Genomic DNA, 16,877 nt, shown 5'->3' with positions numbered 1-16,877 from the left:
TCATTTATTACCCCGCAGTTGCAACCCAAGTTTATTAATACCCCCTGCATCATTCCAGTGCCCCCAGGGGGCAATGTCACCCATTTTGGGAACCTAGTCACGAGACCCAAAGAATAGCCTGTTGTTAACTTAGAGGGAAGACTATTGGAGAGCCCCAGGACTCCATGAGGCTGTTTCTGTTTATCTTTGTATCCCTAGCACAGTACCTGAGAGGTGGGAAGCAGGAAATAAAGATATGAGGTTTGTTTGATCTGTGCCATAAGTACTTTAATCAGGAATTTGAGAGAAGAAGCTGTATTGTGGAACTGGAACTGCTGGAAGCCTGGAAGACCTGGGTTCGAGCTTTGTCTGTCTAAATATTAAACAGGGCAGCTAGACTGAGTCGGGCCTAGAGTCAGGAAGATTCATCTTCCTCAGACATGTACTAGCTGTGTAACCCTAGACATATCACTTAACCCTGTTTATCTCAGCTCCCTCATCTGTTAAAATGAGCTAGAGAAGGAAATAGCAAACCGCCCTGGAATTTCTGCCAAGATAATTCAAAATGTGGTCAGGAAAAGCCAGAGACAACTGAAACAACTAACAATGACAAAATACTACCTACCCTAAGTAAATACTGCTACCACTATGGAATCCTATTAAGTGTGACAAGTAGTTATAACAATATAAAATCAATATTTTCGTAGCTATAGTTATCATAATTATTACTACAGATATGCAGCATTGATATTTAAGGTTTACAGATGTTTCTTTTTATTGTCACATCAACCCTTCCATGCGAGTGCTATTATTATTTCCATCTTACAGATGAGTAAACTGAGACAAACTAAGTGATTTGCCCAGAGTCACACAGGAGTAAATGCCTGGTGCTGGATGTGAAGTCAGCTCTTCCTTACTCAAGCTCCTATGCCCTCCAGTGTGCCTCTTAGCTGCCTCATACTGGCTTTGTAACTTAGACATGTCAGCTAAATTCTCAAGTGTTCAGGGCTGCGTTCTAAAAATATGAATCAGAAAGGAGGTGCAGACCTGTACTGATAGAGGGCATTTCCTCACATGGGATTTCCTGGTACCAGTGAAATTCAGAAAGAGTCTCCATATCCTGATTTGAGGAAGGCCTAGGTGGCATGCTTGTGAAACATTCAGGTGACAAAAAGCAGACTTTGGGCTCTCAGCCCTGTCTCTTGACATCTATTCTGCCAGCAGGGCTTTGGTAGAATCTCAGTCAATTAATGCCCTTTGTCCCTGAGTCTGGGAGGAGTTCCATCACCTTTGCTCCCCCAGGCCCCTCTCTCTGTAAAATGATGGAAGCCACACCCACTCTGTGTCTGTCCTTTAAGGGCTGTTTGTGGCCCTCCTACCTGTTATGACAGCCTGACGGTATCCACTGCCTCTGTCTTCCCTGGCCCTTTGACCTTCAGCCTCATGTCCCAGGTCTGGGGGAGGGTTGTCTCTTTCATCCTGGCAGGTTCTGAGAAACTCACCCAGTTGACTCTGGTCTTAGCAAGCCTTCTATGACAGTGACTGTGGAAAGAGCCCTGTGGAATCAGAGAACCTGGGTTCAGGTCTCAGCACTAATACATCTGTGCTTTGGGACAAGTCAGTTAACCTCCCTGGGCCTCAGTTTTCTCATCTGTAAAGTAAAATGAGGAAGGCAAAAAGGGCTCGGAAGACTGGAAAGGTGACAAGGAGCCAGTTTATGAAGGGCTTCGAGTGCCAGAAAGGGGCTTTCCTGTTTGCTTCTGGATGTGACAGAGAGACTCTAGAATGTACTGACCAGGAGTAAGGTGGGGATGACATAGTCAGATCTGTGCTTTGGGAAGAACAGTATGAAAACTGAGTGGAGGATGGACTGGAGTGGGGAGAGACTGGAGGCTGTGGCACCATATTGGCCATGGGGAGCTGAGAAGCAGTGAGGAGTCAAGGATGGCAGCTAGGTTGGGAGCCTGGGTGACTAGGACAATGGTAGTGTCCTCAAACAGTAATTAGGAAGAGGGATGGTTGGGAGGAAAGAATGAGCTTAGTTTTAGGCATGTTGAGTTTAAGATATTCAAGAAATAACTGATTTGAGATATTTGAAAGGGAGTTGGAAATGAGATTCTGTCTTCCACTGTATATTGTGACAGCCATGTTCCTTTAACAACCTGACAAATGTTCTTTCTTCAAAAATAATGACAGAAGTGATGAATGGCATGGGCCCAAGGACAGATTTTTTGGATGCCTTGCTACACCCTTCAACCAGTCAATGAACCAGCCTTAAATAATCACTTCCTCTGTGCCTTGTTAAGTGCTTAGAATCCAAAGACCAGAGCCTACACTGCCTCAGAGGAAAACCTGCTTTGTAACTGGCAGTGACTACTTCATGGCCACCTTGGGGTTACAGGCATTGCAGAATCTAGCTACCTTCTCCCTAGCTCATCCAGTGAGGAGGTAATTGATAGATTTCAGATCTGGGAAGATGCATGAATCCAAGTCCAGGAGATGGTAAGTTGAGTAGGAGCGAGGCATGCTGCCTCTCCTTTTGATGTGGGACAAGGAGCCCAGAAGGAAGCTGAGGCAGTTCACATTGGATAGTGTCAGCCTTGATCTCAGTCAGAGGCATGGTCATCTTGTAAGGTGGGCTAAGGGTGGAAATTTTGGCTTACTCTTTTTGGAGACTGTGTCAGAGAGCCAACAGGTGAAGCAGAAAAGGGTCTCCATATGAAGGTAGCATAGATTTTTGACAGATCCAGTCAAATCAGTTTTGTGAGAGGGAGAGATAGGCAGAGCTGATAGAATGGGTCATGGACCCCACAGTGGATGTGGCAGAAGGGTTCAGAGGTGCTGCAATTTAGGTCATTGGTGAGGACCACATTCTGGAGCTTCAGTGTTTGACTGTCTTCCATCCCAATTGTTCTGAACTCACAGCTTGGACATCTCAAGACCATGCCCTTCCCAGGGCAGGAGCATGAAGGAAGGCATGACCTCTGGACTGCTGACTGCCGGGCTCCAGGTGAGTTAGGATTCTCATTGCCCTTCTCTCAGCCAGGTCCCCTCTACACATCTTGGCCTCAGACATTCTCTCTTAGTACATCTCTGCCACTCTGGTGAATGATAAGAAGCCTACAGGACATTGGGGTCATCTTCTTCATAGCCCTGTAGCTAATTTTTTGAACCCACATGTCAGACTTTGCATTTAGCCTGATGAAATTTTATCCTAGCTTAGATCTCTTTGAATTCTGACTCTGACATCCAGTCTGGTGACTGTATATCCTTGGATTATTTTCTGGGGGTTCATTTTCAGAGATGATTTTTCAGATAGGAATTTAATCAGTAGTGACATTATCATCATGGTAGAGAGTCTAGCACAAAATGAAGCCAAGAGGAAGGAGGATTCATAGAGTCAGAAAGTTTCACCTTGAAAGGAACCTTGTCCAGCTCAGAACAAGATAGGCATACCCACTTTTACTTTTGGACCGGTTTTCATCCAGCCTCTGCTTGATGACCTTTAGTGAACGAGAACCCCCTACCCCCTGAGACTTCTGGAGGGATATGGTTGTTAATGAAGCTTTTCCCAACATCAGGAATAAGTTCTCCCCTTAACAATTTGCACTGAATGTTGCCCTTTTGAGGAGAACCAAAGAGAACATGTTTAATCTCTCTTCCAATTGACAGCCCTTCAGGTACTTGACCATGGCTGTCATGGCCCCCCAGCCTCTTCTTTTCAGCAGAATAGACATCCTCATTCCTTTCAGAGGATCCTTATGTGCCATAGACTCAAGGCCCTTCAGCATCTTGGTCACTTTGCTCTGGACGCTGTAGTTTGTCATTATCTCTGGAATGAACACAACCCTCCATGATCTATGGTCTGCTCAGAGTGAATTCAAAGGGCCCATCATCCCTCTATTCCTGGATGTTGGGCTTCTCCATGCATTCCAGTGGGGGATTAGCTTTTGGGGCTGCCAAATCACCCTGCTGCTAACCCTTGAGCTTATCCTCAACGCCCCCAAGACTTTGTTCCACAAATTGGTAGGTGAGGGGTAGCCCAGTGGAATAGATTAGGTACTCAACACATAGTAGTCAGTGAATATAGCAATCTACTGTTTGATAAACCCAAGGACCCCAGCTTCTGGAATAATAATTCACTGTTTGACAAAAATTACTGAGAAAACTGGAAGACAATGTGGCTGAAACTGGGCATACATCAATGCCTGACACTATACAGAAGAATAAAGTCCAAATAGATACATGATCTAGGTATAAAAACTGATACTATAAACAAATTAGGGGAGTAAGGAATAGCGTATTTGATAGATTTATGGAGAATGGAGAAATTTTTGACCAAACGAGATAGAGAACATTATGAAGTGCAAAATGGATAATTTTGATTACATTAAATTGAAAAGTTTTTGCACAGACAAACCCAGTGCAACCAAGAACCAGATGACTGTGGAAGAATTTTTACAACTAGTGTCTCATAAAGGCCTCATTTCTCTTATATATAGAGAATTGAGTTAAGTTTACAAGAATACAAGTTTTATGGTTTCTTCCATTCATTTTAATTCTATGCAACATGACTAAGATGAAAATGTATTTAATAAGAATGTATGTGTATGACATATATAAGATTGCATGCCATCTCAGGGAGGGACTGGAGAGAAAGGGGGAAAGGAGGGTGAAGGAGAGGAAAAAAGCTAACATATATCAAAAGTGATTGTAGAAAACTGAAAACATAAAATAATTTAAAAATAAAAAAAGAAGAGGAAAAAAACAATTCCGAGGTACCACATCGCACCTATCAGATTAACTAATATGACAGAAAAGGAAAATGATAAATGTTGGAGAAAATGTTGGAAAATTGGGACACTGATGCATTGTTGGTGGAGTTGTGAACTGATCCAACCATCCTGGAGGGCAGTTTGGAACTGTGCCCATAGCGCAATCAAACTCTGCATTTTCTTTGAGCCAGCAATACTACTCCTTAGTCTGTATAGCAAAAGGTCATGAAAAGATGGTAAAGGATCCACATGTGCAAAAATACATCAGCTCTTTTTGTGGTGGCAAAGAATTAGAAATTGAGGGGATGGCCATTTACTGATTAACGACTGAACAGGTTGTGACATTTGAATGTAATGGAATAATACTTTTCCATAAAAAGTGAGCAGGCAGATTTCAGAAGAATGTGGAAAGACTTGCAATAACTGATGCTGAGTGAAGTGAGCAGAACCAGGAGAACACTGCATACAGTAATACCAACACTGTGTAATAATTCATCTCTGATAGACTATGCTTTCAGCAATGCAGTGATCCAAGACAGTGCCACACGATACATGATGGAAAGTGCTATCCACATTCAGAGAAGGAGCTACGGAGTCTGAATGCAGATAGAAGCAGACTATTTTCACTTTCTGTTTTTTCAGGTTTTTTTGTTTTGTTCTGTTTCTTCTTAAAACTAGTGACTAGTGTAGAACCATGCTTAACGTAATTGCACAAGTATGACCTAAATCAGATTCCTCACTTTCTCAGGGAGGGGAGAGGGAGAGAGGGAAAAAAATTTGAAACTCAAATTCTTATAAGAAGTAAATGTTGAAAACTATCTTTACATATAATGGGAAAAAATAAAATACTATTTACCAAAAAAAAGAGACGAAAACAAAGGAAATAGTTATATTTAAAAAAGAAAGAAAACTGTTAATACTCTCTTATCTATCAAGACCATTTATCTGTTGATGATCTCTCCCTCCCTATTTTTCAGGGCCTTGTTTTTCATGGTAGATACATTACTTTTTCTTCTATTTTGTTTTTCAGTGTTTTGGCTTTATCCTTATTACCTAGTGGAGTCTTTTACTTCTGTTGCTCTTTTCCTCAGGTCATACTCTCTTTTACTCCTTGGGGTAAGGCTTATGTCTATCTTACGTCTGTCTTCTTTTTATGCCATTTGTTCTCCTTTCCTTTTTTTCCTCCCACACTCATTTCGTTGGCAATTTCATTTTTCATCTTTGGTTTCATTCCTTCTATCCACAACATCAGTCCCTGTCGTCATGCAATATTTTATCTCTTCTTGTAGTTGTTGTGGGGCCTCTCTGTTTGGTGATTATTTCTTGGACTTCTCTTACCTTCTCATATTTCATTGTGTTGAACATGTTCTTTCAGTTGCTAAGCAGCCTCCATTCTGGGGTTGGGATTTGTGTTCTGGCCAGTACCTTCTGGCACTCTTGGATGAGTTGGGAAGGCTTTGTTTGATCCTGTTTCCCCTGTATTCTGGATACCACTGCTGCTGCTGATTTCTACTCTCCATCTCAATTCTCTCGTTTGTGTCTTAATATACTAATGGTGTGCTGTGGGTTCAGACCTCAGGAGGTCCCATTCTCTTTATAAGCCCTTCCATTACGAGATGTTTTTGCTTGCTACTGTAGGCCTCTGGAGGATTTCAGCACAGCGTGATTGTAATTACTAAACAGTCAATCCTTCTCTTCTACCCAGGATCCTTGAGGGTCTTCCCCTCACACTTTGATTTTTGGGGGTACTTTTTTTCTTTTATTAAGGGGGGCTTCCACTTGAGTAACTACTTAAAGTTCATTGAATGGGTATATCTCACTGAAAGTGAGAGTGTCATAAGGCCTTAGCCTAAAATGGCCAAAGTCACACATTGCATCCTGGGCCTTCTCCAGTCATCCTGATGAGTATCAGACCACTGTACCCAGATGGATCTGAAAGAGAAGGGGAGACTGGTGACCTTGCACAATTCTTCCTCACTCAAATCAAAGTCAGGTGGAAGACATGTCATCATCTTCATGTCGTGGTCTCCTTTGAGAATGAAGGACAAACTCAACAATGTATTTCCATATTAGTCATGTTGTAAAGAAGTATTGAAAGAATATGAGGAACCAGGAGAAAGAAGAAACAAAATAATAAAAGAAAAAAAGAATAAATAGTATGTTTCGGTCTACATTCTCCATAGTTCTTTCTCTGGATGTGCATAGCCTTTTTCATCATGAATGAGTTTTTTGGAATTGTATTCATTGCATTGGTAAGAAGAGCTACGTCTATCAAAGTTGGCCATCACGCAATATTGCTGTTATTGTCTAAACTTTTCTCCTGGTTCTCCTCACTTCACTCAACATCAGTTCATGTAACTTTTTGCAGTTTTTTTTTCCCTTCTTCTAGCACAGTATTATTCCAATTCACATGCCACAAGTTGCTCAACCATTCGTTAACTGATGGGCATACCCTCAATTTCCAGCTCTTGGTCACCACAAAAAGAGCTGCTATAAATGTTTTTCTGCATATGGGTCCTTTTCCCATTCATATATTCCCATTGGGGTATAGCCCTAGAAGTGGTCTTGCTGGGTCAAAGGGTATACACATTTTTATAACCCTTTGGGCATAGTTTCAGATTCCTCTCCAGAATGGTTAGATCACTTTGCAACTCCATTGAGGATGTATTATTGTTCCAATTTCCCCACATCGTATTCAGCATTTACAACTTTCCTGTTTTGTCATGCTAGGCAATCAGTTTGATGATGTTTTGATTTGCATTTCTCCAATCAGTAGTGATTTAGAGCATTTTTTCATGACTATTGATAACTTTCATTCTTTCTCTGCAAAGTGCCTCATCATATCCTTTAACCATTTATCAGTTGGGGCATGACTTATATTCTTATAAATTTGAATCAGTTCTCTATGTATTTGAGAAGTGAGGTGTTAATCAGAAACTGGTTGTCAAAAAATTGTTTCCCAACTTTCTGCTTTCCTTCAAATCTTAGTTGCATTGGCTTTGTGCAAAAACCTTTTTAATTTAATGAAATTAGAATCGTCCATTTTGCATTTTACAATGTCTCCATGTCTTTTTGGTTCATAAATCTGAAGGTAAACTCTTTCTTGTTCTCCTAGTTTGCTTAGAGTATCAGTCTTTATATCTAAATTGTGTAGCCATTTTGACTTTATCTTGGTATATGGTATCATCCTCCACAGATTCTTATACCTCAGTGATGTAGCACTTTCCTTTTCCCTGATTCCAGTGGGCTAAGCATTGTATTGTAAGACCTTTTTTTCCAACTTTTATTATTCCATCATGATTCTCATTTCAAATAAAAAATACTTTTCTCCATATTCCATTGGGCTCTTAATGACTGGTTTCAAATAGTGGCTCTGATACTCATAAAGGTTATATGAGTTGTAGGCAAATCCCTTCTCTGGGCTTCGGTTTCTTCTAAGTGGATGAGGGTTGGACTAGATGAGTTCTGGAGTCTCTCATTTCTTAATTGTATGACTTCATGGTTTAGGAATTGGTGACATTCAAGGATGTGGTTGTGTACTTCAGCAAGGAAGAGTGGTGCCTGTTGGACCATTCACAGAAAGAGCTGTACAAGGAGGTCATGCTGGAGAATATCCAAAATCTGCTGTTCCTGAGTAAGGGCCATTTTCCTTGTTCTCTTGATGTTGTCAGGCCAAAATTAGCACAAGTGAGAGAATGGATTCATCCTCTGTTGCATCTCAACCTCAGAAGCTACCTTGAGTCCACAGTTATCTGTGTACACCAATTCTCCATCCACTTTGTACTTGACTTTGAGCATTTTCAAGTTAAATAACTTAGCATAAGTCAGTTAGCTGGAGATAAAGATCTGGGCTTGTTCTCAGAGACAGGGAGGAAAGTTTAAAAAAAACCACTCCTATTTCAAAGAGAAATGTCAGTGGTCACAAGCCCAAAAAGAGTTTTTGGAAGAACAGAAAAACACCTTCAAAATTCAAATGGGAGATTGAGGAAAAATTAGGGCCTGGAACATCAATACAATTTTGAAAAGAAAGTCAACTAATTAGAAAAAGAGATCCAACAACTTAAAAAAGAAAATAACTTCTTAAAACTAGAATTGGGCATGAGGACTAATGACATTGAGACATCCAGAAATATTAAAAACCGAAAGAAAGACAAAATAGAAAAGAATGGGAACTATTTCTTTAGAACAACAAACGATCTGGAGGATAGATCAAGGAAACTCAATGTAAAAAATGTTATACAGCCTGAAAAATGTGATCAAAAAAGGGTCTAGATATACTATTTCAAGACATTATTAAGGAAAATTGCCCTGAAGTTCTAGAACAAGAGGTAAGATAGAAATAGAAAAAAGAAACTCACCATTCACCCCCTGAATGAGATACCAAAATGAAAACTTCCAGGAACACTATAGTCAAGTTACAAAGTTCCTAAATTAAGGACAAAATACTAGAAGCAATAAAAAAATGACATTGTAAATACAGTGGAGCTACATTCCAGATAACACAACAACTAGCAGCTTTTATTAAAATATATTGAGGCATTATACTTCACGGAGCTGGGGATTTGGGGTTGTCAAGAAAAATAACTCACTCAAGAAAGGTGAGTATAATCCTGAATGGAAAATTAAAAAGGGGCATTTAATGAAGTGAAAGACATTCAGGTATTTATGAGTCAGGAAAGCCAAACCCAAAGGAAAATTGGATGTGGAAGATGGAAGAGAAATATCAGATAAACATTAAAGACCAGTGATAAGGGACTCAATAAGGCCAAAGTGTTTATGTCTTATGTGTGAAACTGTTACCAGTACCCTCAAGAATGTGATCGTTAACTTGTATAGTTTGGAAAAAAAAAGCTTAAACTGAGTTGATTATGTTGGGTTCGTTCTCATAAATATAACTGAGTAGAGAGAGGTAAAATGGAGCAGTTATTACATACTAACAAGTCCTAAAAAGAAGTGATACAGAGGAAGCAGATGGGAATGGAACTGTGGTAGTTCTGATGGGATTAGCAGGAAAAATAGAATATCTAAATCATCCTGTTTTAGAAAAAGAAAGTGAACTGGCCACAAATGTGCTTGCTCAGAATACAGAAATAGAGTCGGATGGATTTTCAGGGGAATTGTACTGAATTGTAAAGGTCAGCTACTTCCAGTGTTATGTAAGTGATTTGGAAAAATAGACATAGAGGGGGAACTACCAAACTCCTTTAATGAAACAAATATGATGCTGATATTCAGATCACGAAGGATAAAAAAGAGAACATTATAGAGCACTTTCATTAATGTCGATGGTTGCCAAAATCCTGAATAAAATACTAGCAAAGAGATTAAAACAATAAATTGCAAAGATTGTAAATTGTGACCATTTTTGATTTATACCGGAAATGCAGGAAAGGTTTAACCTAAGGAAAATTATACACATGATCTATTATATCAATAAGAAAAGGAACAAAAAATCATATCAATATATTAATAGGTGAAGGATAAGCTTTTGATAAAATAGAGCACTCCTTTCTCTCATAAACACTTGAAAGTACAGGGAAAATCAATTGTGAACTCCTCCAGCCGCTTTGGAGAGCAATCTGGAATTGTGCACGAAATGTTACCTTATACCCTTCCACCCATCAATACCACTACTGGGTGAATTTCCAAAGATGGTTAAGGAAAAAGGTAAAAAACATATCTATTTTAAAGTATTTATCACAACTCTTTTGGTGAAGGATGCCCTTCACATGGGAAATGACTGACCAAGTTGTAGTAAATAATTGTGATGAAGTAATGCTGGGCTGTAAGAAATAATGGGCTTGATGGTTTGAGAAAAAAACCATGCATAGACCTGCACAGAACCATGGAGAGGGAAAGGAAGAGTGCAAAGAGAATGTTATGTATAGTAACAGCAAAATATTTTTTAAAACTCCTTTGAGTGATAAGTCACTTTGACTATTAAACACCCCAAAATCCAGAGGATATGTGAGAGGAGATGTTATCTGCCTCCAGAGAACAAACTGATAAATCAGAATACGTTTGGAATGATGTTACACATATACACTTATTTGTATTTGATTTTAGCCTTCCCTAGGGCAAAGTGAGGAGGAGGGAATGGGGAAAAAAGTAATTTATGCAATAACATTGTTAGATATTTAAAAAGAATAGGAAGTTGTATGTAATTGATTTGCTACTTTACCTGCAATCGTCTATTTTTAAAAATTATAACGTTATGGAAATGCTTATTTCATTCCATGAGTTAAAAATAAAATAGAGAAAATTAAAAGAAAATAATGATAGTAATAAAAAATCTCTCTGATACTCCCTAAGACACATACAGGTGAATGAGCAGAAGAGGGGAACTCTGTGTTTGAAAAATGTGAGGACCAATTTCTGTGATAAGAATTCTTGATTTTGTGACAGTTGTTTGGGAATCTGGAAAGTAGTCTGTTGGAAATTTTACAGAGATGACCTTTGATATAAAGGAAGACATTATAGGAAATTAAAAGAACATGATGGAGCATATTACCAATCACACTTGTGGAAATGTAAACAATTTGTGCATCAAGAGAAATCCTATGGTGAGGGGCAAAATTTATAATTTTCAGTTACATGAAATTACAAAGGTTTTGTTCAAATAAAGACCATGTAGCCAAATTTTATAGACACTTTCTCAGATAAAGGTTTCATATCTCAAATATATAAAGAACTTGGTCAGATCCAAAAGAATATGAGTCATTCCCCATCTGTAAGTGGTCAAAGGCTAGGAACAGGCAGTGTCTGGTGAAGAAATCAAAACCATATACACTCATATGAGACAGTGCTCCAAATTATTATTTATTACAGAAATGCTAATTAAAATATCCTTGAGGTTGAGATATCTTAAACTTGCCAGGTTACAATGATAGAAGGGGAAAGGCATAAATGTAGGAGGAAATATGGAAAATTTGGGACACTAATTTACTCTTGGTGGAACTGTGAGCTGATCCATCAGTTTTGCAGGCCAACCTATAATTATGAGCAAACAATTAAACTGTGTCTACCCCTTGATTCAGTAATGTAATTCTTAGGTTTGTTTTGCAAAATGATTAAGGAAACAAAAAAAAATATTTTAAAATACTTATACTAACTCTCTTTTTGGTAGCAAGAATTATAATTGTGGGGATGCACATCAATTGGGAAATGGCTTGAGAAAGATGGAGTACAACCTCAGGTAAATGGTCAGTTACTTCAGCAGTCTTTGAAGCTGCTCTCTTGAGAATGCTATGGAAGTGTTCAGCTCAGTGCTGGAGGATCATGTCCTTATCACTAATCAGTGTGACTCCATCAGTCCTGAGTAGGTGAGGTGCACCATAGTTGGATAGGTCTTTGGCCCATAAATAGCCTTCAGGTGCCTTATCCATCTCCACTTGTCCTGATCTCTATTTAGCCACTGGACCCAGATGGCTCTGAAGGATAAAGTGATCTTGGTGACCTTGCACAGCTCTGCTTCACTTAAATCCAATTCATATGTAAGTCATAGCATCTTCCTGATGGCATCATCTTCTTTCAGAGTGAAGAACTGTTTACACAGCCTATAGGGCATCATAAAAGTGCTTTGGATTGTTACAGTCAGCATAAAACTGAATCCCGTCTGCCTTCTTACTGAGCCAAGAGTCCTGAATCTCTCCAAGCTTTGCTTTTATTAATCTTTGGCCTGGAGTTAAATGCAGCCTTCTTAGAGATGAATGAAGTAACCTACTGGTAGGCCTGTCAAGTTCTCATTTTTCATGTAGTACCTTGTGAATTTCCTTATAATTTTCATCAAAACCAATTTAGATTTTTACTACTGTTCTGGCCCAGATGAGTTAATGTAGTATTCTATCATAAATCTCTGAATGCTGCCACTCCTTTCCTGCTGTTTAGATGTTTAAAACTGTGTTTAGCCACAGCCTTCTCTCCAACTTAGCCACAGAGTGTTGTCCCATGGAGAGTCACTCTTAGTAGTTGACTGAACAGTCTTCTGATAGTGACCTACCTTGGGGCTGCTGCTTTTGTTGAATGTGAATGTATAGGCTCAGATGGTTCCAGCACTCGGGGTGCACATCTCCTTTGTGCCTCTCACATGCTCTGTGGCTGTTCTCCTTGTAGTGACACAGTCTCTGTAGTGCCAATGTTTGCTCCAAGAGTAGACCATGAAATTTTGTGGCATTTAAGTTGGTGATGAGAAGGTCCTGAGCTGCATGAGTCTTCAGTAACCATTGTGATTTCATTTATTTATGTGCATCTATCTTTTTCTGTATTTATGTTTGAATGTTTGTTTTCTTCAGTAGAGACCAGGTTGGAAATAAATGAAATAACAAGAGAGCTGGGAATTCCTTTGGAAGAATGTGACCTGCAAACATTCAAGAGTGATGGTCCCTGGGACTTCAATTTGAGAGAAATTCATAACTTTATTATGAAAGTAGGTAAAAATCCAAACAGTGACTGTGAATTTGATGAAATTGGAAAGAGATTCAGACAGTCTTCCATCCTAAATCATTGGAAGAAAATGACCTCAAGGAATGTATATCTTCCAGGTAGTGAATATAGGAAATGTTTCCCTGAAAAGGTAAAGCTTTTTCAGTGCCCTGGGAAGATTCCTGAAATGCAAACGCATCCAGGTAATAAATGGGAAATGGCCTTGAGGCGGAGTTCAGTCCTCCTTAGACCTCAGAAAAGTGATAGTAGAGAAATGCTTTCTGTAAGTAATAAAGGTGGGAAGGCCTTTACTCATCAGCAAATTCCCATTGAAAAGGAGCCTGATGAATGTAATGAATGGGAAGCAGCCTCATCCCCCCAATCATCTCTTCCTTGTCAACCCATGCTTCACCCTAGAATGAAAAATTATGCATGTCATCAGTCTGGGAAAGGCTTTGGTATGAAATCAGATGGGGATGGATTTCAGAAGATTGATGCTGGTGAGAAGTTTTATAAAAATAATGAATGTAGGAAGACTGACTGTTTCAGATCTCTCCCTATTGCCCAAAATAGAATCCACAGTAGAGAGAAACCTTTCGAATGTCAACAGTGTGGAAAGGCTTTCATAAACAGTGGAAGTCTTGCTGTACATCAGAGAATCCACACTGGAGAGAAGCCTTATGAATGTACTCAGTGTGGAAAGACTTTCAAACACAGCTCCCCTTTTGCTGCCCATCAGAGAATCCACACTGGAGAGAAGCCTTTTGAATGTGATCAATGTGGAAAGGCTTTCACAGAGAGGAGCAATCTAGTTAAACATCAGAGAACCCACACTGGAGAGAAGCCTTTTGAATGTAATCAATGTGGAAAGGCTTTCACACAGAAGGGCCATCTTGCTGCACATCAGAGAATCCACACTGGAGAGAAGCCTTTTGAATGTAATCAGTGTGGAAAGGCTTTCAGAAAGAGGCAGGTACTTGTTATCCATCAGAGAATCCACAGTAGAGAGAAACCTTATGAATGTAATCAGTGTGGAAAGGCTTTCAGAAAGAGGCAGGTACTTGTTGTCCATCAGAGAATCCACAGTGGAGAGAAACCTTATGAATGTAATCAGTGTGGAAAGGCTTTCACCCACAAGGACACTCTTGTTGCCCATCAGAGAATCCACACTGGAGAGAAACCTTATGAATGTAGTCAATGTGGAAAGGCTTTCACACAGAGGTGCCATCTTGCTTCACATCAGAGAATCCATACTGGAGAGAAGCCTTTTGAATGTAATCAGTGTGGAAAGGCTTTCATACAGAGGCAGATACTTCTTGTCCATCAGAAAATCCACACCGAAGGGAAACCTTATAAATGTAATTAATGTGGAAAGGCTTTCACACAGAGGTACCATCTTTCTGCACATCAGAGAAGGCTTGTGAGTGTAATCAATGTGGAAATGATTTCACACAGAGCTTTGATTTTGCTACACATCAAAAACTCCACAGTGGAGTGAAGCGTTATGGATGTTTCCTATGTGGAAAGTTTCAAATTCTTATTTTTTTAATGTTTATTTATTTATTTTTAGTTTTCAACATTCATTTCCACAAAATTTTGAGTTCCAGATTTTTCTCCCCATCTTTCCCCTCCACTCACTCCATAACATCTTGCATTCTGATTACCCCTTCCCTCAAAAAGCCCTCCCTTGTATCATATGCCTCTCTTCCCTTAGCCCCTTCTCTGTTTTCTTGTAGACCAAGATAGGTTTCTCTATCTCATTACCTGTATTTCTTATTTCCCAGTTGTATGCAAATACAATTCTCAACATTCATTCCTTAAACTTTGAATTCCAACTTCTTTTCCTTCTTCCCTCCCCACCCATCTCCACTGAGAAGGCAGGCAATTCAATATAGGCTGTACACATGTAGTTTTGCAAAAGACTTCCATAATAGTCATGTTGTGTAAGACTAACTCTATTTCCTCCATCCTGACCTGCCCCCCATTTATTCTATTCTCTCTTTTGACCTTGTCCCTTCTGATTACTCCCTTCTATCATCCCCATCACCCCACTTGTCCCCTTCTCCCCGGCCCTTCTGTAGTACAAGATATACTTTAATTCCAACTGAGTGAGCATAGCATACCCTCAAGCCAAATGTGAAGAGAGCAAGCTTCTCTTTTTCCCTTCTCCTATCTTCCCTTTTCTCCTCCACTGAAGAAGCTTTTTCTTGCTTCCTTGATGTGTGACAATTTACCCCCTTCCATTTCTCCCTTTCTGCTCCCAATATATTCCTCTCTCACCACTCAATTTTGTTTTATTTCTTTGGTATCATCCGTTATTATTCAACTCATCCTGTGTTCTATGTGTGTGTGTGTGTATGTGTATGTGTATAATCCCTGCAACTACCCAAATACTGAGAATAGTCTAAAGAGTTACAAATATTATCTTTCCATGTAGGAATATAAACAGTTCAACTTTAGAAAGTCCTTTGTTTTCTCTTTCCTGTTTACCTTTTCATGCTTGTCTTGATTCTTCTGTTTGAAAGTCAGATTTTCTATTTAGTGCTGGTTTTTTCATCAAGAATGCTTGGAAGACCTCTATATCATTGAATGACTATTTCTTCCCCTGAAGTATTATACTCAGCTTGCTAGGTAGGTGATTCTTGGTTTTAATCCCAGTTCCTTTGACTTCTGAAATATCATATTCCAATCGATCCCTTAATGTGGAAGCTGCCAGATCCTGTGTTATCCTGATTGTATTTCCACAATACTCAAAACTGTTTCTTTCTGGCTGCTTGCAATATTTTCTCTTTGACCTGGGGAAGAGTTTCCAATTCAACTCCAATCTTGCTTTACCTCAGAGAATTCACACTATGAAGAAACCCTTGGAAAATCATTCACTGTGTGTTAAGGCAGGATGTAGTTATTGTGTTCATGAGATAATAATCCTTTCCAATGTTGGTTCAAATTCATGCAGAGGCCCAAAAGAAGAGAGATGTTCTGACTTTGAAGTACATCATTGAAAATGTAATTATCACTCTGTACTTCTTTTTCTGGTTGTGGATGGCATTTTCCATTATGAATCACTTGGAATGGGCTTGGATCATTGCATTGCTGAGAACAGCTAAATGTAATAAAGTTGTTCATTGCTCAGTGTTGCTTTTACTGTGTTCTTACAATGTTCCTCTGGTTCTGTTCACTTCATTCAGCATCAGTTCATTCCAGCCTTTCCAGATTTTTCTTGTTTGCTCATCATTTCTTATGGAACCAGGGTATTCCATTATATTCATATGCCAGAACTTGTTCAGCCATTCCCCAATTAATGGGCATCCCCTCAAAGGTAAAGATTTTTCTCATGCTCCTGAACTTAACTTTGCAGTGGGGAGTGGTGTGCAGGGAGGGACTCAATGGTTGAAAAAGTTACTAGACTGGGGATTGGGGCCTTAGGGCATAGATTGGCACTCATCAACCAGCAACTGGAGCAGAGTGGTTATTGATCTTGGTCTTGTTACCTAAATTGGAAAGGAGAGGGAATGTTTGGGGATGTGAATGAAGGCAAAAGAAGGAATATACCTACAAACACATACATGTGTGTATGTTTGTACATATATGTGTATATGTATATCTGTTGCTGGGAAACCCAAAATGTCAGCATACAGGATGAGTCTTCCTTGAAACAATTCACATACTTCTTTCAGTGAAAGTGGCAATGTTCATTGTAAT

At 39.4% G+C, this 16,877-nt stretch overlaps 1 protein-coding gene across 2 annotated transcripts in view; it reads left to right on the top strand.

Annotated features, from left to right (window-relative positions):
* The window catches only part of LOC140508304 (uncharacterized), a 30,172-nt gene extending 13,865 nt beyond the window's left edge, over positions 1–16,307 (top strand). Inside the window, exons 2-4 of one of the 2 annotated variants that reach the window (XM_072616117.1) lie at positions 2,905–2,989; positions 8,262–8,388; positions 13,046–16,307. In XM_072616117.1, coding sequence (XP_072472218.1) covers positions 2,905–2,989; positions 8,262–8,388; positions 13,046–14,541 — 1,708 coding nt within the window. In that variant the 3' untranslated portion in view covers positions 14,542–16,307. The remainder of the gene's footprint in view (positions 1–2,904; positions 2,990–8,261; positions 8,389–13,045) is intronic. The other variant, XM_072616118.1, reaches the window with a different exon arrangement.
* The last annotated feature ends 570 nt before the right edge of the window (positions 16,308–16,877 follow it).

This window comes from Notamacropus eugenii, chromosome 5 (genome assembly GCF_028372415.1).
Source record: "Notamacropus eugenii isolate mMacEug1 chromosome 5, mMacEug1.pri_v2, whole genome shotgun sequence".
In the NCBI taxonomy this organism is placed as follows: Eukaryota; Metazoa; Chordata; class Mammalia; order Diprotodontia; family Macropodidae; genus Notamacropus; species Notamacropus eugenii.
This window is presented reverse-complemented; position numbering and strand designations above follow the sequence as displayed.